At 40.2% G+C, this 23,474-nt stretch overlaps 2 protein-coding genes across 3 annotated transcripts; both read left to right on the top strand.

The window, feature by feature from the left end:
* The first annotated feature begins 320 nt into the window (after positions 1 to 320).
* Positions 321 to 15,272, top strand: LOC113028271 (thrombospondin-2-like). Of its 2 annotated transcripts, XM_026178407.2 has the most exons (22): positions 392 to 675; positions 853 to 1,045; positions 1,180 to 1,245; positions 1,354 to 1,490; positions 2,028 to 2,543; positions 3,156 to 3,249; positions 3,368 to 3,532; positions 3,777 to 3,953; positions 4,039 to 4,212; positions 4,522 to 4,652; positions 5,346 to 5,480; positions 5,563 to 5,781; positions 5,888 to 5,995; positions 6,090 to 6,249; positions 6,515 to 6,633; positions 7,597 to 7,831; positions 8,352 to 8,579; positions 8,668 to 8,798; positions 8,911 to 9,051; positions 9,233 to 9,330; positions 12,344 to 12,483; positions 14,903 to 15,272. In XM_026178407.2, the coding sequence occupies exons 3-22, from the start codon at positions 1,182 to 1,184 to the stop codon at positions 14,908 to 14,910; spliced, it is 3,180 nt and encodes a 1,059-aa protein (XP_026034192.2). In that variant the 5' UTR covers positions 392 to 675; positions 853 to 1,045; positions 1,180 to 1,181; the 3' UTR covers positions 14,911 to 15,272. The 2 variants fall into 2 exon arrangements, with proteins under 2 accessions (XP_026034191.2, XP_026034192.2); XM_026178406.2 differs by lacking the exon at positions 14,903 to 15,272 and having other exon boundaries at positions 321 to 675; positions 12,344 to 12,500.
* Positions 15,273 to 15,409: 137 nt separating this feature from the next.
* Positions 15,410 to 23,394, top strand: LOC113028272 (potassium channel subfamily K member 1-like). The gene is made up of 3 exons (XM_026178408.2): positions 15,410 to 16,319; positions 19,821 to 20,225; positions 21,983 to 23,394. The coding sequence occupies exons 1-3, from the start codon at positions 15,968 to 15,970 to the stop codon at positions 22,285 to 22,287; spliced, it is 1,062 nt and encodes a 353-aa protein (XP_026034193.1). The 5' UTR covers positions 15,410 to 15,967; the 3' UTR covers positions 22,288 to 23,394.
* Positions 23,395 to 23,474: the final 80 nt, after the last annotated feature.

Consider the following 23,474-nt stretch of genomic DNA (forward strand, 5'->3'; position numbering starts at 1 on the left):
TGACAGCACCTGCTTTCACTGTCTCCGTCACTGAACCACTTCCAGGAAGAAACATGGTCTCTGTTCTTATTTGTTCTCCGCTGTGATGTTTCTAGGTATCTGGAAATAGAAAATTTGTTGGGATTTTGTGAGAGTGTGTTTGTATGGGCACAGGCGCATGCATGTGTGCACACACATCTGTGAGATTCATTAGTCCACAAGTGGAGTGTACAGATGGAAAATGTGATTCGGGATGATGATGCCTTTTTGACTCAGCAGGGAGAAGACCAAACAGAGAGAGATCCCAGCCGAAGTAGATGTTTTTGTATTCCATCAGTTTTCTCGTAGCTCACAATCTTCTGCACACAGCACTTCCAAAAGCACACACATGCAAACACACACGCATCGAGCCTCTAATTTTTGCAAAGGATTTATGGTAATGCCAGTTTTCTCGCTGCTAAAATATTGGAAAATTTGTGCAGCCAGTAACAGTGTGTGTTTGTGCCTGTGTGCCTGTTTCGGTGTGTGAGTGTGTGCATTCGTGCATGCAAGTCTCATTTTGGAGAGTGAAGAGTGTAAATGATGTGTCTGGGAAACCTGCATCGAGACGTCAACACACACACAGACACAGTTCCTTCCATCCAGCTGGGTTCCTCGCTGGGAGATATGCAGCCTAGTTCATCGCCAGACACACGGGTAAAATATGGCCCCTGCTCCTGCCACACATACACACACATACACAGACACACACACTCTCAAACAAATAACACTGTTTGAGATTTCTCCCGAACTAACAAAGCTGTCTGCATGTTTCTTACTCAGATTACTCTCTTACCAAACCCATCCCTTTTTTCTTTTCTTTGGATGATTCAGTGACAAATTACTGAGTGAACTGTGCTGGTGATCTTCACTCTGGATACCAAGGTGAGAAGATAATAAAGGAGGGAAGCAATCAAGGAAGAGGAAAAGGAGACATTCCACTACAGCCCCTGCGGAGCTGCAGCAGGGACGAGCCTACTGGCTGTGATTTCTAGTCAGGAAAGGCAGAGGAGCAAGGAGAACGCAGGTATGCATGGTTATTTCTCTCTTTTTGTCCTTCTTTTTCTTTTATTTCCTATGCCTGAGATCTGCTTGGATTCTTTAAAGGAGGTTACTTTCTATATTTCAAGGTGACTGCATGTGTTATTTATGTGTAAGCAGGAATGGGTTATCTGAGGGGTCTCCTTCAGCTTTTGATATTCCTCTATGCAGCAGGAGAGTGTGCAGGTACCACACATATGCATCAGTACAGTTGCTCCGCCTGTTTCTTTATCATTAAAGCAGAATCATATCTAAATCTTGAAAAGCCCACACATACTCGTGCCTCCTCCACAGGTGTGGATGGCGCAAAGGTCAGCAACTTGTCATCGCAAATCTGTCTTCATCCGTGTGAGGACCTGTTTGGCTTGCTCACTGAGATCCATGGCCTACGTGTTGTGACCAACAACCTGCTCGAAGACTTGGATAGAGTAGTAAGATGCATAAAAGCATGCACATTTATCATGGTATTTGTTAAAATTGTGTTTCTTATTGCCTGATGGTACATTATTTTATAGCAGCATGAGCAAGAATTTAAATATTTTTTAGCAAACAGGTTAAAATGTTGTGTCATTTTTAAGGTAAAAGTAACTTTAAACATGAACATTTTTAAATCTTTTTTTTTTAGATTATTTTTAGATTATTTAAACCAGTAATAGTCCATTTTCAATAACTATGTGTTTACCAAGGTTGTAATACACTTTTTATTCTGTGTCATCACAGAAAAGTTGACTGAATTTAAATTCTGAGAGTAATTCTTTTTCCAGTGCAAATGGCACAAATAAAGGATTTTCTGTCAGGAAGTACTGTGGTCTGTGGCAAATGCCTCTGGGGGAAAAAAAAAAAAAAAACCAAGAGGAAATCTCCCCACAGATATGGCCCACAGTAGTTTGGCTGGTCTCATTCAATATAAATACACAATAATACTTTCTTATTTGAAAAATGTATTTAGCTAATTTTAGTATTTTCAGTCCAAAGAAAATGAAGAGATACGGATATCTTTGGATGAACTCAGTAACAGACATGGCAGTGGTACCAGCAGTGGCAAAGGGAAAGGCCATGGGAGAGGCAATGGGAACGGCAACAGCAGCAGCAGCAGCAGCCATGGCCATGGCCACAGCAACGGCAATGGCAGGGGCAATGACAATGGGAACGGCAACGGCAGCAGCAGCAGCAGCCACGGCCGTGGCCACAGCAACGGCAGTGGCAGAGGATATGGCAACAGCAACGGGAACGGCAACAGCAGCAGCAACAGCCACGGCCGTGACCGCAGCAATGGCAGTGGCAACAGCAGCGGCAGTGGCAATGGTAATGGCAACGGCAGTGGCATCAGCAGCAGCATCAGAAGCAGCCGCAGAGGTGGTGATGGTGACAGCAGTGACAATGATCTTGACAGAGACAGTGAGGCGTGGTGCGTGCAGGATGGACGAGTGTACGAGCAGGGGGAGGACTGGGAGGTTGACAGCTGCACCTCCTGTACTTGCCAGGTTTGTGCTGAACAAATCTATTAACTACAATAACACACTGGCAGAATTTCCTGGGGAAATACCATGCAAGCATTTAACTGAATTAAGGATATATAAGAGATAGAGAGCAGATATTAATATCATCATCTACACCAGCAAAGTAAAATGGAAAATTATAAGTGACAACCATTAGCATTAAATTAATCTTCAAGGTAGCTTACCAATGTTTTTATACACAAGGACTTTGGATGACGACTTGACTGCTGCAACTTATTATTGCTTCGCTTCACTCTAATACTTAATAAAAAGCAAATATGCAGCATTTTAAAAATGTCCAACTGTTCCTTTAAACGATGTTTACCAATTGGGGAAGTTTCACTTGTATGCAATGTGGTTTCATTTATTACCAGAAGTTCTATATTTTATGCATGCTTCATCCTCATCCCTACGTCTGTTTCTTTTTATAAGAACCATTATTTTTGTTGAGGATGGGATGAAGGATTAGCCTGACTTGTTATGACTCATGAAAACATACCATTCCTTGCAAGAACTGGCATTCAGCAAAACATCTGGATTCAATAATGTGATATTGTTAGAAAATCTAAATGTATCAACACTGGACTGTCTTGCCAGGATGGAAAGGTGGTTTGTCAACAGGTGTCATGTGCTCCTGTGTCCTGCATCAATCCGTCTTTTGTCGATGGAAGTTGCTGTCCTGTCTGTCTTAGTGAGTATCATTTTTCTGCAGCTGGGATTTTGTCTTTACATGGATGCCAAGATTAATAAATATAATAAAAACACAACAACAACAACAACAACACGTCTGTTGTCTGTATGTAATAAAGATGATGAAGACGGCTGGTCCCCATGGTCTGAGTGGACCCACTGCTCCGCCACCTGTGGACGTGGAGGGCAGCAAAGGGGTCGATCCTGCAATGGCATCATGCCGTCCTGCTCTGGCCCGTCAGTCCAAACCCGCAGCTGCATGATGATGAAGTGTGACCGCAAGGGTAAGGCATCACTCTGCACATCGGATCTGTCACCTGTTTCAGCTTAATGCTCTTTTAGTGACTGACTGACTGAGCCAAGTCCTATTCAAAACAGTGAACTGGCAATTCCCAGACGGCGAAAATATGAAACCTCAGACAAATGGAGATCGTAGAGATTCTAATCGTAATTGGAAACATGTTTTGTTCTCTGTACGCTGCTGAGCTGTAGCGGTGGTCTGACTTTCTTTTGTTTTTATTTGTCTAGTGCGTGCTGACGGGAACTGGGGCCTTTGGTCTCCTTGGTCTGCGTGCACAACCACATGTGGAGAAGGAAACATTACACGGGTCCGTCTGTGCAACAATCCTCCACCACAGAAGGGGGGCAAGGGGTGCACAGGTAGCGCCATGGAGACACAACCTTGCAACAACACGCTCTGCCCGAGTAAGTAGGAGCGCACAGCTGCACATTTGAAAGCACTCATACGCATTAAAAGTGGCTCAAAGGTAAATGATGCATTTCGGTGTAGTTGCTGGAGGCTGGACGGCCTGGACTGAATGGTCAGTCTGTTCAGAGACATGTAACGGGGGCCTCATGAGTCGCCAGCGAGAGTGTGTGAACCCCGCCCCTCAGAACGGCGGGAAGCCTTGTGCTGGAGATGCTGTGGACTATGAAGGATGTAACAAACAACCATGTCCTTTAGGTAAACCTTAACCTTGTGCAGCTGTACCAACTAATGTTATTCTACATGCAGGCTAAGCCTCACATACATAGAGAACCTTAATCCCATTTTATTGGAGAGAACATGTTTTCAAACAATTGAGGATTAAGAAATAATATCCTTCACTGTTTGCTCTGCTTTATTCAATTACAGAGGCTTAGGATAGAAAAGAGAAATGATTCGAATATGAATTCCTTCAGAATCATTATGGTGCAATTGACCCACACTTGAACAATTTGCTTTGTGACTAAGTGTAAAAGACTTTTATGTGTAAATTTTTATGCATTTCAGATATGTGCTTGCTTTCTAATCCTTGTTTTCCTGGGGTTAAATGCACAACGCATCGCGATGGATCATGGGAATGTGGACGCTGCCCGTTGGGTTTCAGTGGTAACGGCACTCATTGTGAAGATGAGAATGAGGTAATGAGATTAGACACAGGATCACACTACACAATATGAGCGCAACAATGGCCTAACATCGCTGATGCATGGCGTAGGAAAGGTCCTCCTCAAAATTCCTTAGCATAATGCTGCATTTCATTGATTTTCAGGGAGTTATCTTTATTTCCTTGCAGTGAATTGTGGCCCAACTTGACAAGGTCAGCAGGGCCGTTTCCAGTGATGATAATGCCTGCCTGTCAGTTGGTTGCATATGTTAAAGTGTCTCTATAACTATGGAATGAATTATTGGGAATTTTTTAGACCTTATGGCTCCCAGATGATGCATCCGAATAACATTGGTGACCCAGATTTTTCCTCTAATACCACATTTATGGTTTTGATTTAAGTGACAAGACAGCTAGATGAACTACCAAGAATTTTGGTACAGATATTCATATTCCTCCAGAGATTAAGAACTTTCATCAGTCATTAACTTTTTGCCTGATGGAATCGTTTTGTCAAAACTTTAATTTTTCCGATACTTATCTGAAGCGCTAATGACATTTCCAGAAGTCAGTGGACTCATTTTTAACTTCTCTGACTTAGTAACCATTGAAATATTCTGTAGTCTGATCCTGACAAAGAGATTTTCTTTCAACACGCGTAACACCTTTGTACAGTTCATGTTTGATATGCTGAACATGGATAATCTCTCAACCTCCATCTCTTCAGTGTGAAGTGGAGGGAGTGTGTGTTACACTGTGCATAAACACAGACCCTGGATTCTACTGCCTGCCCTGTCCGCCGCGCCATAAAGGCACTCAACCGTATGGCCTCGGTCTGGATGAAGCCCTGAAAACCAGGCAGGCAGGTGTTTTTCTCTTTGCTTTGACCTGCAGTCATTAACCGTAGAGACTTTTGGATTCTCAAAGAGCTGCTCTGTTTGTAGGTGTGTGAACCGTATAACCCTTGCAAAGACAACACACACACTTGCCACAAGTATGCTGAGTGTATATACCTTGGCCTGTCGTCTGAGGTCTTGTACAAGTGTGTGTGTGCGGTGGGGTTTGCTGGCGATGGCTCCCTGTGTGGTGAGGACTCTGATCTGGATGGCTGGCCCAATAATAGATTACCCTGCAAGCAGAATGCCACCTATCACTGTGAAAAGGTAAGATATCTACTTCAGCGTGAGCTAAAATCATTCAGACTTGTTGAGAGATACCCGAGCTGCATTCTGGTTGGATACCATTAATCTTTGTTGTGACTGGCTGCAGGATAATTGCCCCATGCTGCCAAACTCTGGACAGGAAGACCTGGATGCGGACGGACAGGGCGATGCCTGTGACCCTGATGATGACAATGATGGCATCACAGATGAAAGGGTGAGACAAAACCACTTTAAAGTCGCCATGATTGAAAACAGGCGTGTCTTGCCGTATGCAAACATCCATGTGAATGTGTGTTTTTTTGACACAGGACAATTGCCCGCTGATGTACAACCCTCGGCAGTTTGATTCTGACAGGGACGGGGTTGGGGACAGCTGCGACAACTGTCCATTTGAAAGCAACCCTATGCAGACAGACACTGATAACAATGGAGAGGGAGACGCCTGCAGCATCGACATAGATGGAGACGGTAAGAACAACTCATTGTACCAGGCCTTGAATGTGCAGCTAGTCTACTTGGAATCAGGATCAATTGGTGGTAATAAAGTGACAGTGCTGGCAATATAATAACTCAAAAAAAGTAGATATGAACTTGAAAATATAGATGAAATTGAATTTACCGAAACATAGCCTTGATGTATATTATTTGTCTGGTTATGTTCACAAAAAATTTTTTTTTTTTTAAATCAGTCTAAAGGCTGTGTATGTGTGTGTGTTTCTATCTATTCTTTCAGAGGTTCTGAATGACCGGGACAACTGTCCTCTAGTCTACAACACCGACCAGAGGGACACAGACCTGGATGGTGTCGGAGACCAGTGTGACAACTGCCCACTTCTACATAACCCAGACCAGGTTCTTGAAAAAATCAAGTTTTCAAACATTTTTTTCTTCTGACTTACCCCCAAAACCCTGTCAGATGAATCTACTAATCTGTTTATGAACATACCTTTTATATTTAAATAAGTGCATTTGAGCTCATTTTAAAGTTAGATTCGGACTGCCTCCAGTTTATTTTAAACTCTTTGTGATTATATGTTGCTTACAATTCATTAGTTACAGTAAGAAAACTCCGTCACCCATTAATCAACTACTTTTAGTCACTATTATATTTAAAAACTCTTCATTAAATGCTGCTGCCACAGGTTAGCTAATGTTTAGAAAGCTATTTTGTTTATTGATGCTTTGAGCTAGCAGTTCCAACTGTGAGACATGTTTTAGTTAATTATTTCCAACTTTTGATTTCAGAGAAATATTTACTTATTATGTTTAATTAATAATTTTAACTGATAATTCATACAATTAGCTAACGCTTGTAACTGGTCGCCATATTTTTAGCTTATCATTTCCAGCTTTTGGTTGGATGGATGATGATGATTTGGGCTTGTTTTGCCCAAATCATAGGGTCTGGTCACTTTATTGAGTCAACCATGAACAAATATGCATAACATAACAAAGTATTCTATCAAATGTAAGCCTATCTCTCCAACAGTTAAAGCCTGGCTGGAACTGGGCCATGCAACAGTATAATGATCCCAAGCACAGCAGTAAATCTACAACAGAAAAAGAAAGTATCTAGGTAGTGCTATAGTCCCAAAACTCAACTTGATTGAAATGCTGAGGTAGGACCTTAAGAGAAACCGTAAGATTTAATTTCATTTAATTGTGACCTCTTTTTTATTTATTTATATATTTTAGCTAATTTCTCATCTAATCCGAGCCCCCAGGCTAATACAGAAGTATTCCCTGCACTAAATAAATAATGCTGTTTGTAGTGACCCAAAACATATTATACACTACATCCACATGTGTTGGCAGCTTGACTCTGACAGTGACCTGGTGGGAGACATGTGCGACGACAATGAGGACATCGATGAGGACGGCCACCAAAACACTCTAGACAACTGCCCCTATATTGCCAACAGCAATCAGGCTGACCACGACAAAGATGGAAAGGGAGATGCTTGTGACCATGACGACGACAATGACGGTATCCCTGATGACCGTGACAACTGCAGACTGGTACCCAACAGGGACCAGGTAGACTCTGATGGTCAGTGTTGTTACAGCTGAGCTATCCTATCCTAGTCTACCCAAGGAGGCAAAATAGAAAGTAAACAGGGATGTTTCAAATCAATAAAAAAAAGTGAGCAATTTGATTTCATTTAAAAATAAAATAAGACCTGATTCCCATTCTAGCCAGTCATAGGTGTGTCAGGCTTTACATAGCTAATATCAAAATACAGACATGAACAAATAGTTTGCTGTCACACAGGGAAAATAACTTGTACAATTTATGATTAATGGATTTTGCAGTCATGAAATAAAAGTTTGTGACTATCAGTCCAGTTTCCATTGCTTTAGGTCATATTGATCTTGGACATCAACATAAACACTTAATGGCTCTCTGTAGTGTAATTAATAATACTTAAAAGGTTGATCTATCCACCATCATACATGGTTTTCTTAGTACATTTTCATGTTATCTTGTCCAGTTCTTTTCCCCCATCTTGGCAAAAAATAATAAGGAAAAGTCAAGTTACACTTGTTCTCTTTTTTCTTTATTCTTTCAGGTGATGGCAGTGGAGACGCATGCTTTGATGACTTTGACAATGACAGTATTCCAGATGCGTTGGATCCCTGTCCCCTGAACCAGGATATTGGGTCTACAGATTTCCGGAAGTTTCAGGTTGTTTTGTTGGACCCTAAAGGCACCACGCAGTCTGACCCCCTCTGGGTCATCCGCAGCCAGGGTACAGAGCTGCTGCAGATTGCCAACTCTGACCCCGGGATCGCTTTAGGTGAGATTAACCATAAAAAACACTAAACATATAAGACATATAATGAAAGTGATTAGTCAACATGAATAATATTCCTGTGTCTGAACAGGATACGACAAGTTCAGCGCCGTGGACTTCAGTGTCACATTTTATGTAAATACTAACCGAGATGACGACTACGCAGGGATTGTGTTTGCCTATCAGTCCAGTCAACGCTTCTACGTTGTCATGTGGAAACAGGTGCGAGCTGAACGCTGACTCTTAATTCTCACAAGCAATAAACTTAAAATACATAATAGAGAACATGTAACCATTTCTCTCCACCACATTGATTTTTTTTCTGTAAGCGCAGGTGTCTCAGGCCTACTGGGAGAAAAAGCCAACCAAAGCTTTCGGCACTGCTGGAGTCTCAATCAAACTGGTCAACTCAAACACAGGACCAGGGGAGTATCTGCGCAATGCTCTGTGGCACACAGGAAACACTAGACACCAGGTTAGAATGAGTAAACTCATAAATCTGCCACCTTTTTATTGTGCTTTCAGTATCATAAAAAATACAAAGAAAATCTTATCTTAAAAGATAACACTTTCTGAATATTAAATTGTTTGGCGCAGTAAACATTAGATACTCTGGTAAATATGATTGTCCTCCGTGGCGCCTGAATATGTTTCAGGTCAGAACTTTGTGGCACGACCCCAATAAAATTGCCTGGAAGGACTACACACCCTACCGCATGCACCTTATCCACCGACCCAAGACTGGGTTTATCAGGTACAAACCATAATGTAAAGTGTCACCACAACTGTGGTTTGATTTATTATGGATTATTGATTCTTGAAAGAAGCAGTGACCCCAGAATATGCAGCATATATTCATTTCTGACAGAAGATATTGCTCTGTGAAGTAGTTATACTTCTGGGTTTTTCCATGAAAGATCAGTGAATCCTCCCACCTGACCCACTCAGAATCAACTTAAAATATGATTAAATACAGCTAGAAGATTAGCCTCGTATCAAAATGTAGGAAAAAGAGACTTTTCATATGCTATCCCGTAACTTGTTTTGACCAGCAACCTATCCCACATGATGATTTAAGTATTAAAAGTTTATCCCAAATGCACTTTTTGAAGTTTTCTCTGACACATGTTTCTCTTACTCTACATCATCAACATTTAATTGGGCCAATGTTGCTTTGAAACTATGATATATCCCATGAGATTGATGCTCAAAGTTGGTTACAGAGAAAATCATGCTGACAAAAAATGAGATTTGGGCTTTAGCTTGTGACACATGGAGTGGGTGTAAAATGAATTTTGCTGTTGCTTTTAACAGAGCTTAGATGTCAGGCCTGAAAATTTCTTGTGGCTAGCCCCTGTAGTCAGGAAGTCATGAGGGTTTAGATATGCTAGAGCAAAATAATATGATTAAAAAGTGCGTCCTTATCTCCGACAGTCATGTGAAAAAGAACGTTTTTCACAGGACTCTTTGCATTCCTTCTTTAGCAACAATAACTTGATGTTATCATTTTCTGTTTGACGTGATCAGTCTCTCACGTCCTTGTGGAGGATTATGGCCCGATCTTCTTTACAGTGGTGAATCGGCTCATTGAGGTCTCCGAGCATTTGTTTATGCACAGCTCTCTTAAGGTCTCGCCACAGCATATCAATCAGGTTGACGTCTGGACTTTTATTGGGCCATTGCATCACCTTGATTCTTTTCTTTTTCAGCCATTCTCCTATAGATTTGCTAGCCAAGCTGTAGGTGTCATATAGATGGTGTCAAGTTTGACTCTAGAATACTTTGGTATACAGGGAAGCTCATGGCTAACTCAGTGGCTGTGCGGTGCCCAGGTCTTGTGGCCGCAAAACATATACAAATCATCACACCTCCACTACTGTGCTTGACAGCTAGGTTGAGGTAAAGTCTTTTGCATTACTTAAGTCCTATGGAAGCATTAAGGGTGTACTTAGTTTGTCACAGGACTCATGGCAAAGTTTTCAAGTTTTATCATGACTGCATGACTTTTGATTGCCTGTAATGGGTTTTTTCATAGTATTAAGGCAAATTTTTTACATGCTTTCATTAGATACACTTACACAATAACCTAAGTTTAAAAAAAACCCCAGATATACTGAGATGAAACATTTGTCGCTCGGCTGGTTTTTTGTATTTGGAACCTGGATTTAATTTATATTTTTGGGGTTGAGCTGTCATAAACAGCTGTCACAGCTGGATTATGATCTTGGAATCCACCAAACTTTTAGAATTAGATTGGCAGGTTTCCTCAGGAGAACTCGAGCTCTTTTCTAGTGGAAACAACTGAACATTTACAGCTGAACATTCAGGTATTATTGGCTTGGCTTTTATAGGACCATACCAGTATTTTTTAACCCAATTACTACCCACGGAATACATTATTGCCTATTATTTCCAAAGAAACTTCTTAATTTTAAGTCAAAATCCAACTTGCAGGCAGGAATTTTAGACATTTGTGATAGCGCTGAACATGCCTGTGTATATTTGCATGTATGGCAAACTATTAAAATTAATGTTTGTAACGGTGGACCCAAGAAATACCAGCCGGAGCGACTTTTGACAGTGCAGAACTTTTTATTAAGCTCGGGTTGTAGTGGACACATATACTCCGCGCTCTCTTTCTCTGCTGTCACGTTCCTTCTCCGTCTGTCACTGCCAACACATAAAGAGACACAATCACTGTCAGATCCCAGCACACCTGTTCACCCCGCCCCTGCGCCGCCCCGGGAGCTCACTGCGTCACGCCTCCTCTGCAGCTGGCCAAGGACCACACCCACGCCACAATGTTATTATAGGTAAAAAATAGAAAAATCTGGGCATGTTCTTTGAAATAAAATTTTTGTGGCCCAGTTCAGTTCATGTAGGTTTTAGTGCAACAACAATCTGCAGAATGACTTCTTCAATCTGTGGAAATCACATTTGTGTCAGCCTGAAATGTTCTTACACTCGAGGACATCATCAATCTCTAAGAGTTATTTTATGATAACAGTGTAATTCACTTTCCAAGTCCAACCCACTTCTCCTCAACCTGCCACATCTACTTCTGTTTAGTTGTATTTCTCACTAATAGCCTGGATAAAAAAAAAAAAACAACAACAAAATAAAAACAACCCCAGGCTACGAGTTCTCTGTGCTCTGTGCTGTTTATGTGCAGATGGGGAAAACAACAGCATTGCCATAGTGAGATTTCCAATCTGGAAAAAACAGAAGTCAGAGAAAAAAGCTGTTATGTGACAGATTTGAAAAAATACTCTTTTTTGATACATGCTGTGGCAGTGCTGCATTCCTGTTACTGAATGACTGTACTGGAGAATGAATGTACAACTGTACACTAAGTGAATGTGAGGCTGAAAAGAAGCTCCTGCTCTTTGACTGTGAAGGACGGACATGTATTGATATTTTGGATACTTGCTCCAAAGCTCCATTGTAACTGCTATGAATATATCTCCAACTGACATCACGTCCTCTGTGATGTCCGTGAAAAAAAAGTTAAGTATGCAACGTCAAGAAAAACGTAAAGTGTGAATTTATAGTAACTTTGCGAAGGACAAGCAGAAAAAGAAGAAGAATAGAAAAGATACCTCAAAAATGTCCTTGATGATACTATTTGAAATTGAAATGCCTTTAGTTACTTTCTGCCGGTTATCTTGCATTTTACTTATGATTTTAACTTAAATTTAATGTGAACATAGTAGTGTTGTACTACGGCTGATTTGCACTGGGTTGGCTATACTGTGCTTCCTTTGCAGGGTGGTGGTGTACGAGGGCAGGGACATTTTGTCCGACTCGGGGGCCGTGTATGACCACACCCTGGCTGGAGGCAGACTGGGACTGTTTGTGTTCTCTCAGGAACATGTTATCTTCTCAGACCTCAGATATGAGTGTAGAGGTAAGACATCCTGCTAACACTTTATATTAAGTGAAACAAAAATGTGCCTTTTTAGTAAAGTGCAAGTGAGGAATGGATCAGCAATGGCCTGATAGTAAACGCTCATTGTTAGTTCCCTAATAAATCCAGCTCTTGGCATTCCATGTGAAAAATATTATTTACTAAAGAATCAACTGGGAGATCCTGTGTTAGTGAATCATTAGGTACCGGTGAGTTCATAATTATCCTTGCCTTAACAACTTGCCACTGTCCTCATAACTCAATACAGTAATTACTTACACTGATTACTTGTTGCTCTTTTTATGTGGCATCAAGGACCAAAGCATACTTCAGTGGTTTCTCATTATTTCAGGTTTACCTTACCATTAATTACCCCCTGCCTCCTGTGATTATGCACAGATTATTAACATGTTATTATATGACTGGCATGGTGAAGGCAAATTTTAGTGTAAGAAACGTAAATAAGTTGTTCCTCTAGTAGTTTCTACATTACATTTTTATGGTGTTTGCCTTTATTATGTTACAAAGAATTAAGTTATTCATATAAGTGCGTTTGAATGTTGAATACTGAGATACTTTTTGAGGACCCTGCTCTTTTTAAAATTTATTAAGTAATTATGGACTACAGGCAATGGAGGAGTCATGCTGAAAAAATCTGTAACTACTAAGTAACTACTTTGTATGAGGTTTTGCAGCAGTACGTATACAGATAACTGCACTAACTGGTCAGTTCATTAGGTACAATTTGCTTGTACTGGTTTGGACCATCTTTTCTCTTCAGAATTGCCCTAATTCTTCATGCCACAGATTCAACAATGCGCTGGAAACATTCCTAAGAGATTTTGACATGAACATGAGACGCAGTTGCTGCAGTTTTATTCACTGTACATCTACAACGTGAATCTCCCGTTCCATCACTTCACAAACATGGTCTATTGGATAGAGACCCTGTGTCTGTGGAGGTCATTTAAGTACAGTGAACTCGTGTTCGGGAAACACTGTGGTCATAAAGGAATGGACATGGTCAGCAACAATACTCAGGTCAGATGTGATGATTAAATGATACTCAGTTGGTACTAAGAGGCCCGAAGTTTGCCAAGAAAATATCGCCTACGCCATCACACCAACAACAACGTGAACTGTAATTGTAAGGCATGATGGATTCATGTTCTCATGTTGTTCACACCAAATTCTTATTATACCATCCAAGTGTCAGAGCAGAAATTGGGACACATTTCATCTTACGTTGTTTAATTGCGGTGAGCCCATGCAAACTGTAGCCTCAGTTACCACAGGAGGGACACCAAGTGTGGTCTTCTGCTGCCGTAGCCCATCTGCTTCAAGGTTCAATGTGTTGCTCCTCTAGATACCTCGGTTTTAACGAGTGGTTATTTGATTTACTGTTGCCTTTTTATCAGCTCAGAGCAGTCTGCCATTCTCCTGTGACCTCTGGCATCGACAAGCCATTTTTCTCCAAGAGAACTGCTGCTAACTGGATATTTTCTCCTTTTTTGGACCATTCTCTGTAAACCCTACAGATGGTTGTGTGGAAAATCCCAGTAGATCAGTCGTTTCTGAAATACTCAGACTAGCCCATCTGGCACTAACAGCCATGCCACATTCAAATGCGCTTAAATCACCTTTCTTCTCCATTCTGATGCTCGGTTTGAACTTCAGCGTGTCCTCGTGACCATATCTACATGCCTGAATCCATTCAGTTGCTGCCATGAAATTGGCTGATTAGCTATTTGCATTAGCAAGCAATTGACCAGGTGTGTCTAACAAAGCAGTGAGTGTATGAAGTAATTATTACTTAATAAATTATTAATATAATACATCCTAGCTTGTTCTTTATTTACTATAAAGTCCTAGACCAGGAGTTATTAGGTAGGTACTGATGAATTTTTCATTAGCTATAAGGTCATTCCTGAAGCATTCCTCACTCATTCTTTAGTAACTAAGCAAGCTTTTGAGTCAGTTAATTTTGCCCTCTGCTGCTGTGGGTGATGTATAAAACTTGTAAGGTGTATTGTACACCTTAAAGGTGGTACAATACACCACCTTTAAGGTAAAACCTAGAGTAGTTTCCTATCTGACGATCAGGCACCTCTTAAAGATCACAAGATTAGTATAGGAGAGAAAAGGGGGGTGGAGTCCAGCAGCACAAATCTGTGGCCATTTTTTTTTACACTTTTCGAAATAATTGTACCTTTTGTGCTTTAAACACTTTATTAAATTAATTTATCTACTTTTTTTTATAGTGGAACCATCTGAAATGTATTGTCATATCAGCAACTGTACAACTGTCAAAAAGTGCAATGTTTTCTGTGTTGAACTTACCTTACCTACTATCACTGCTTCAGATCATGTCTCCACACAGCAGTTCCTAAAAGTGGCTATTTTTCTTTTTGATTCTTAGATAACTGAATTATTGTCTCGGGATAATTTGGGAATTCCACAAATATCCACCAGAGAGAGAGAGAGGATACACCAGACTCAGGCGTTAATCCAGCCAAGACTATCAATTAATGACCATCCTCTATCTGTCAGCTTTGTATGCAGCAGTATTGATTTCAGGCTGTCTCATTCACTGTATATTACTGCTCTGACAGCATCTCTAATGACTGTAACTTCTTGTTGCTTTTCATTTTGTGCTTCCCTAATGGCTGTAAATAATTATTTATTGCTAGATGCCAGACATGAGAGGGAAAGATGCAAAGATAAATTGATGATGGAGTAAGTGGAGCACATGTCTGGCGGTTACTTATCAATAAAATGTTTTTTTTTAATCAACTGTTCCTTTTTTCTTTTCTGATGACGCCAGTAGCTCACAGTATGCACACACACACACTCGCACACACACGACTGTAGAAACATGGTCTCTAGCGTCTTCTAGTGGTAAAGGTGTTAATTACAAACAACGAGGATTTTCAACGCTCTGATAAAACTGTCCACGGGGATATGGAGGAGTAAAAGTGTAAGAAAATGGAAGCACACAAAGTTTAGATAACACATAAGTTTATTCAAAAACAGTGTTTGAATTTTTTTTTTTTAGAATAATAAAGAAGAAAATGGGCTTGGAAAGTATAGGGTGTATCCTAACCCCTATAAAAGATGGTCTTTTGGTTTAAAATGATGTTCTGCTGTTTTAATAATGCAAAATGTATGTTTGGTCGCAGTAAATCTGGGTCACCGAAGAAAGCTGACCTTGCTCATGATTTATTAATTAATTTCCATTGACTCAAAACAGAAAACCCGTTCGACCGGCTTGAGAGGGAAGTGCAGTTAAAGACGCACTCCACCTGGTAAGGTGAATAAGTGACGTCACCACTGCCCTACCACTGAGGAATGAAGAATGAGGAAGACGAGTCCATTCACCGAGTACAGCATAGAAGTCTCTACCAAAATATTCCAGGATTTCTATTTATTTAAATTAAACTGAGTACTTTTTTTTTTTTTAATAAACAAACTTTAAGCAAGTGGGATGGTACGCGGGTGCACAAGAGGCGCGTGCCGTCGGTTTATAGACAGACACCAGTCAGCGTTGAATTTCGGCCTGCTGGTTGTCGCTTACATCCTTTACCTCATCGTCGGCGCCGGGATCTTCTCCGCCATCGAGCTGCCGTACGAAGACGCGCTCCGGCAGAAGCTCAAAGCGGATCTACGGGACTTCCTGAGGAACAACTCCTGTGTGTCTGACGCTCGCCTAGAGGAGCTCCTGGCCCGCGCTCTCGAGGCCAGTAACTATGGAGTGTCCATCCTGGGTAACGACACCCAGCGTAGCTGGGACTTTGTGTCCTCCCTGTTCTTCACCAGCACCGTGCTGACCACAACAGGTGAGTCCAACGGATACAGGTGTTCAGACTTTAAAAGCCTTTGCTTCGAGAGTCGAAAATGTGAGTGGCCCATTTAGCTGAATAAATGTAAATTTGTGGCACGCTTTATAAACAGGTTTCCTCGCTGTAACCAGGGCCGTGCAGAGAGGTTTAAAGGGGCGGGTGCTCAAAGTTAAAAAGGGGCACATTGAACCATGCTGAATAACAACAACACACATTCATCAAGAATCTAATATGGGAAGGGCAGGGCTGTGTTGATCTGAGACTGTAGACATTAAAAAGTCCACAGGAGAGATGGTAGCTGATTAAACAAGTATCATGAGATAATAACAAAATGCAAAGATTGGTGACAGCACTTGGAACCATAAGGCAACAAAAAACTGTGACATAAACTCGGCTCTGCCTGTGAATCACTCTTTGCTTCTCTTCTTCCTTCCATCGCATCATTTCATATATCACTCTCCACTTGCTGTCTATCTGAGAACAAGGCACAACTTGCTATTGCAATAAACTATAATCTAATTATCCACACCTAACAACTCTTGCACTTAATCTATAATAAAATGATGACAGCAAAATGTTATAGCCCTGCCTTTAGTAGCCTCACACAGCTCCTACTGTTTCCTCCTCATGTCCTTACCAGCCATGTCTGCACAATGTTATATCATGAGTAATAATTTAAAATAATCCATCTAAATAAAACACACACATGCACACACAGTGACATTTTAGACCTTCTTCAGAATACTGTATATACTATGGGCATCTCGGTGCTGATCCAGAATCCTTACATTATTATTTATTACTAGAGCTACAATAATAAAGCAATGAGGAGGGGGAAGTAATAAATATGAAATAATGTATTTATGATGATTCCATTTGTTTCACTATCCACTCTGTGCAGGGGCAAAGCTTATTACACTTTTAAACTGTAGAGATACAATCATTTTACTGCTGTAAAATCCAAATTTTGTCTTATTTAAAATATAAATCTATTATAATCTGCTTCTTAATGTATGTTCTTTAAAATACAGCGTGTGTTTTTTAATATATTATAATTATAATAATGCACAATTATGTGGACATGCATATTAGATCGTTTTTAGTGAAATATAATCCCTCCAGAAAGGCAGGAAATGCCCAGAAACTTACTTTAAAACTAAATATGTTCCCTAAAACGGTGACAGAGCTACAGACCCATGACAGCCTTACACAGGTAGCCAGCAGCTGTGACCAGCACTACTTGTGCAGTTAATAAAAGGACAAGTAATGTTTGTCACGCTGTTGCACACACAGCACGCTCGTTTGTTTCAGTTCGTCAAATTGCCACAAGACAGCTTACCAACGTGTACGTAATAAGCTAATACTCCTGGGTGCTACACACTACAGTGTGCGCTGTACACCTACTTACTGGGTTTGTCGCATCAGTCTGTGTCTCTGAGTTAACTTGTGTTTCTCCTACAGCTCCGGAACGCTAAAAATGCGCGTGCTCTTTGTGAGCTCGTTCCCGGCTCGTAACCAGCGCGTTCTGCCGTCGAGGGCGATCATTGGTTAAATGTGATCATGTGACTGATGCAAGCCAGATCCTTTTATTTAGCAAAACTGTGATTAATAGTTAAATATTATTGTTGAGGGGCACAGACAGGACTCCGCACGCACACACACATAAAAAATAAATAAATAAATAAAAAAAATTTAAAAGTTGCCTCAACAAAAGGGCACTTTGGGCACTCATCAGGAAAGGGGCGGGTGCTCAAGCCCCTCTAGCCCCCCCTCTGCACGTCCCTGGCTGTAACTAATAAGTCTATGGTTAAAGATCCCCTGTAGCCACTTTTAACACATTGGAAAATAATGTGGTTTGAATAATAAATGTTTAGGATGTTCATTTTTTTCTTTCCAAAGGAGAAAAAATATAGTAGTTAAGGGAATGAATTATTAACTGCATTGGACTTTAAATAACCTTCAAGTTCAGACAAGTATGTAGAATTACAATAGACTAGCTTTAAATTTCAGTTTATCCAGTTTATCGCATGTCACTGAGCAGTCCTTACCTTTAAATATAACCTGTCTCCTTCCTCTCCTGTCCTGTGTTTCTTACATCATTCTCCATCTCTCAGTGAAGTTATCTCAAACTCTTTTCTCTCCCTGGGAAATACAGCAGCCGTACCTTTTGCTAGTAGACACTGTGTGACAAACTGCACACAAGCAGTTTGTGTTTTTACTGATCTTTGTTGAACTTACAGAAACATTGCATTTGAAATGACCTGCCACTTACAAAGGATACTTCCTTTCTGTTCGCTCTAGTGATGGATACACAAATAGGAATATCTTTTCTGTTTTACCGTTCCCTCCATTTATCCTCAAATCGATTTGATGTTTTAAGGCACGCAGTGAAGTGAAACAAAAACTTCCCTCAAACGTGTTAAGCCTAAAGTAACAAACCTGTTTTAAAACTGCAACGAGAAGAAAGTACTCATAAAAGTAAAAATGAATAATCAAATAAAGCACAGATGCTGGAAATGTTTACTAAAGACAGTAATGAATTTGTTACTTTGTTACTGATATACTTTTCTGTTACCTCAGTTTAATGTGAGCAAAGAGAAATGACATAAAAATAGCTCCCTTGGTCATTTGGACATGTACGGTAAGTGAACTAACAGTAAGCAAGCCGTGTTAAATGGTGGAGAAATTCAATATATCATGTAATAATGTTTTGTGTATTTAAGTCAAGATTAACCAAGATGAGAAAAATCCCTCTGCCTAATTTTATTGATCAAGGTCTAGCTTAAATGTCCTTTTATAAATAGTGTGTGTTTCAAGGTGTCTCTATTACATGTATTGTTATTGTATTGTATGAATTTTGGTCCAGATTCTATAAATAATCCATGAAAGCAGTATTTGTCCTGCCTTTCAGGGCCTTTGTATAAGTAATACACTCAGGAAAGTAGTATTTTTATCAGACATATCAGTAAATGCGTCTCTAGAAGAATAAATCCTTATCTCAACTCATTTGTTTTTTTAAGATAAATAAAAAAAACGATAAGTTTTTGTGCAAACCTTCAGCATTTGTCGCCAACACTTCTTGAGGGTGAGACTTTTATGTTTATATGAATGCATGAATTTATTTATTTTTCAGTTTTCTGGAGGTCTAGGAGGGCCTTTGAGATATAAGTTTATAATGGCTATATTAGCATTTTAACAGAGTAGTTGTTGCATCACATACGACATGGCACAAGTGGTAGCTTATATTAACCAAAAGGAAACTAATAGGCAGCATGAAATCATGCAAAGTTTACAGAGGATATCCTAAAAAATGTTAAAAATAAATAAATAATTTCTTTATTTCTATAGCCTGCTTCATTTTAAGACTTGACGAGTCTTGTTTGACGCTAACTACAGTTAGTTTTCACAAATCCCGGGTGAATCCTGGAGGAGAATTCCTCCTTTTATTACTGTAACTCTGTAATTTACATAGTGCTGCATGTTTTGTTGTGTCTTCAGGTTATGGCCACACTGTTCCTCTCTCTGATGGGGGGAAGGCTTTCTGTATCTTCTACTCCCTCCTTGGCATCCCTGTTACCCTCTTCTTCCTCTCTGCTGCGGTTCAATGGATCATGTCCGTGGTCACACGTCGTCCACTGTCCTACTTCCATCGACGATGGGCTATGTCTAAGGCACACCTGGGAGTCATCCATGCTGCCTTCCTTGCCTTCATCACGACCCTTATCTTTGTAATTATCCCTGCATGGATCTTTGTCGCTCTCGAGGAAGACTGGAACTTCCTAGAGGCTCTGTATTTCTGCTTCATCTCTCTGACAACTATTGGCCTTGGAGATTATGTACCAGGAGAAACTCCCAGTAAAGACGTAAATCCACACCCACACCTCTACCGGCTGGCCATTACAGGTGAGTAGAATTTAAAAAGGCAGTCACATTTTTTAAATCTAATATATCATGAAATAGATCATTTATGTTGTAAAAAGAAACAATTAAATATCAAAATCTGGAATATTTTTTGGGCTTTCTCTTGCCTATAAGATAGTTTTTAGTGAAAACAGAGAAGACGCACAGTAAAGGCCTTCATGTCTCCTGCTCAACCTCTGAGCTAAACCGACACCTAGAAATTCCTGACTTTTAATAAAATATCTATATAAATACACCCTTTGTTCCAAAGACACAATGTGTAAAATGCCATCTATCATGCTACAAGGTTATTGGATCATTAGAAAATAAAAAGAAGCAATTCAAATATAATTATGTTTTCACAACTAAAAGCTGTTCTATTGATTTAAAAAGTCAATAAACACATGGAGAATCAGGCTCAGTGACTCTGAAAATAAGGTAAACGTCTTCTGATATTCATCAGAGTTTTTCTAAGAATTGAGCCACCCATTCATGATCTTCCCCTTTGCTAAAGTCAGTCAGCAGGCTAGGCAGGATATTCTAGACATCCTTCTCCCCAGTTCCTCCTGCCAGATTACGAGGATTTCCCATGCCAGATGAGATATATAGTGTGTTTTGAGTCTATCCCAGGGTCTTCTCCCAATGGGACCTGCCCAGAAAATCTCCAAACACCTAGTAGGCATTGTAAGAAAATGCCTGAACCATCTCATCCGGGTCTTTTTAGCATGGGGTAGCAGTGCTTTCACTCCCAATTCCCACCAGCCATTACTCTCTGTTTGGACATTATAGAGAACCTGAACAACTTATACACAGGTGTGCACTACTTTCTTCATACAACAGTGCAAAGTGGCTTTAACAGGAGTACAAAGGGGGGTGGAGTGCGCAACTAAGCAAGTAAACAAGAACATCACAGTTTCTGTTTCTAGAGTTAGGAAGCTCCCTAAATGATAACTGTAAGAGCCAGATGCTTTAGTTAGTAATACGTAGTGTTTTAATAAACCTTTAGCTTTTTGGCAATTTTCTTTAAAGAACAGCCTTCATTTCTTATAACAAAAATACTCTGATGAGTTTTAAAAGAGAATGACTTAATCAAATCCATAAAGGTGAATGCTTCATATTTTCTTCATCATGTGCATTGGATTTTAAAGATTTTCATGAGGTTTAATGCTAATGTCAGCATGCTAACATAATCACACTGACAATACTAACATGCCAGTGTTCACCAGGTGTGATATTTACTTTGCTTGCCAGTGTGGGATAGTATGTTTGCATCCCTCCATAACTTATATGGAGGGATGGGCAGTTGTATTTTTGGGCATCTGGCAAATGTAGATCCAGCATCAGCTCGTTAGTTCTGTTATCAACTCTGAAGGCAATAAGTGCATAATGACTTTGCTGTGGGTGTTCATTTTGGGGATGTGTTTTAAAGCTTGTAGGCTGAAAATGATTGCCTGCTGCGTCCAAGAATGAACAAAGGGAACTGTTTGCGTTGAGGGCCTGACAGATAATTACTGAGGCGAAACATGCTATTAATCTCGTTAAGCCAAGGGGTTCTTCAGAGTCAGGTTATAATTTTCCGTCGGCTCCATGTTGCAGCGGCTCCTTTCACCGTGACACCTTTTTTTTCAGTTTTGTTTGTTGGTATAAAAAATTCTAGGTGTTCCTGTAACAGTAGTAATGTTACAAATTCATCAAACAAAGCAGTCCCTGTTATTTTATCTGCACCTTTTATTTACTGACCAATAAAATTGCTCTTCCAGTCTACTTGCTGCTGGGCTTGGTGTGTGTCCTGGTTGTGCTGGAGACATGTTGGGAGCTTCCCCAAATGAAACGCCTTAGACATCGATTTTATGAAGAAAACCTTCGGGAACTGGACTCAGAGACCACCAACATCATCGACCGTGATCAATTGAGCGACCAGCTGGCCGATACTGCAGATCATGTGATAGATCACCCAGCAACCATCTCTTCTGTGTCAGAACAGGCTGCATCCATACGACAGAACGGGAAGTCAGCGCCTTACACCCTGGCATCAGGAAGTGCTCTTAACGGAAAACCGAGATGACAGATTGTGTTGGCTTCCAGGGTATTTTAGTACAAACTGTTCTTAAGGGGCTGTGTAATATTCTCCATGCATGGCTGCACAGGACGTACCGGCTTTGACCTCTTTCTATGTCTAGAGTTTATAAGGAGTCTGAACAAATTTATATATATATCACCATCTAAGCAAAGTTATTTAAAAAAGCGATTGCTCTTTTCCATTGCCAAGAATGAAGTGTTTATCAGCATGGCATTGTTTCCACCCTTACTGTGCAATTCCCTGCCGATAGAGATCTTGGCACAGAGGAAGGGCTGGGCCCCCCAAACAGAGGGAAACCCCCACAAGTTTCCATTTCCTGCCAAGTTTTGATGTTGAAATTCCAAAGCAGCTAAGTCTGCTCCAGAGGATTTAACATCCACTCTTGGCACGTTTCATAATCTATGGTGGTATTTGCATAGGAAATTTGCCTTCTTGAAAACAGTAAAGCAGTACCAGAAGAATCAGGCGTGTCGTCAGTGAGCCCTGTGTACATTATATACAGGAATTACAAGAAGATCAGGTGATAGCAAAGAATACAAATGTTTTTGTTCATGGTTCCTTACAAGTTATGATTAGCCTTCAGTTCTTGGTGGAATGTAGAAAATCAAGTGGTAAAAACCCTGCAATGTGTCGCTTCTTGACACTAGAGGGCAGCACTTTCATATTACAGTTGGATTTCCATGAAGCTTTTACTTGAAATTGCTATCTCATGCTGTTTAGGGATGTATTTCTTTAAAAGTGTAACCAAGGTGCAAAAATATGTCATTTTTAACACTGTGGGAGATGAAGGAATATGCCGAAAGACGTTTTAGTAGCAATAAAACAAATATACAATTAATGCTGGATGTTTTATGCCTGCAGTTATTTCTGTTTTTACTCACAAAGCAGCTTTAAAACAGACTCAAATCTTGACAATCAGAAATAATTGTTTTTTGGAGGGTTTTTGTTAAGGGATTCAATGAAAAGCAGAACTTTGAAATTGTTGGTTTGTTGTTGTTTTTAATCAAAAATCATTTGTTTTTTGGGATAAAATGTAAATGCATCATGAAACATTAAAGAGAATGAGTGATTATGTTTTTAACAAGTGTAAAAGTGCCAATCTGATTTTTTTTTATAAACTTTAGTTATTTTATTTATACAGTAGTATCTTCACATTCACATGTTCATTATTT

Source organism: Astatotilapia calliptera, chromosome 8 (assembly GCF_964374335.1).
Source record: "Astatotilapia calliptera chromosome 8, fAstCal68.1, whole genome shotgun sequence".
Taxonomy (NCBI): Eukaryota; Metazoa; Chordata; class Actinopteri; order Cichliformes; family Cichlidae; genus Astatotilapia; species Astatotilapia calliptera.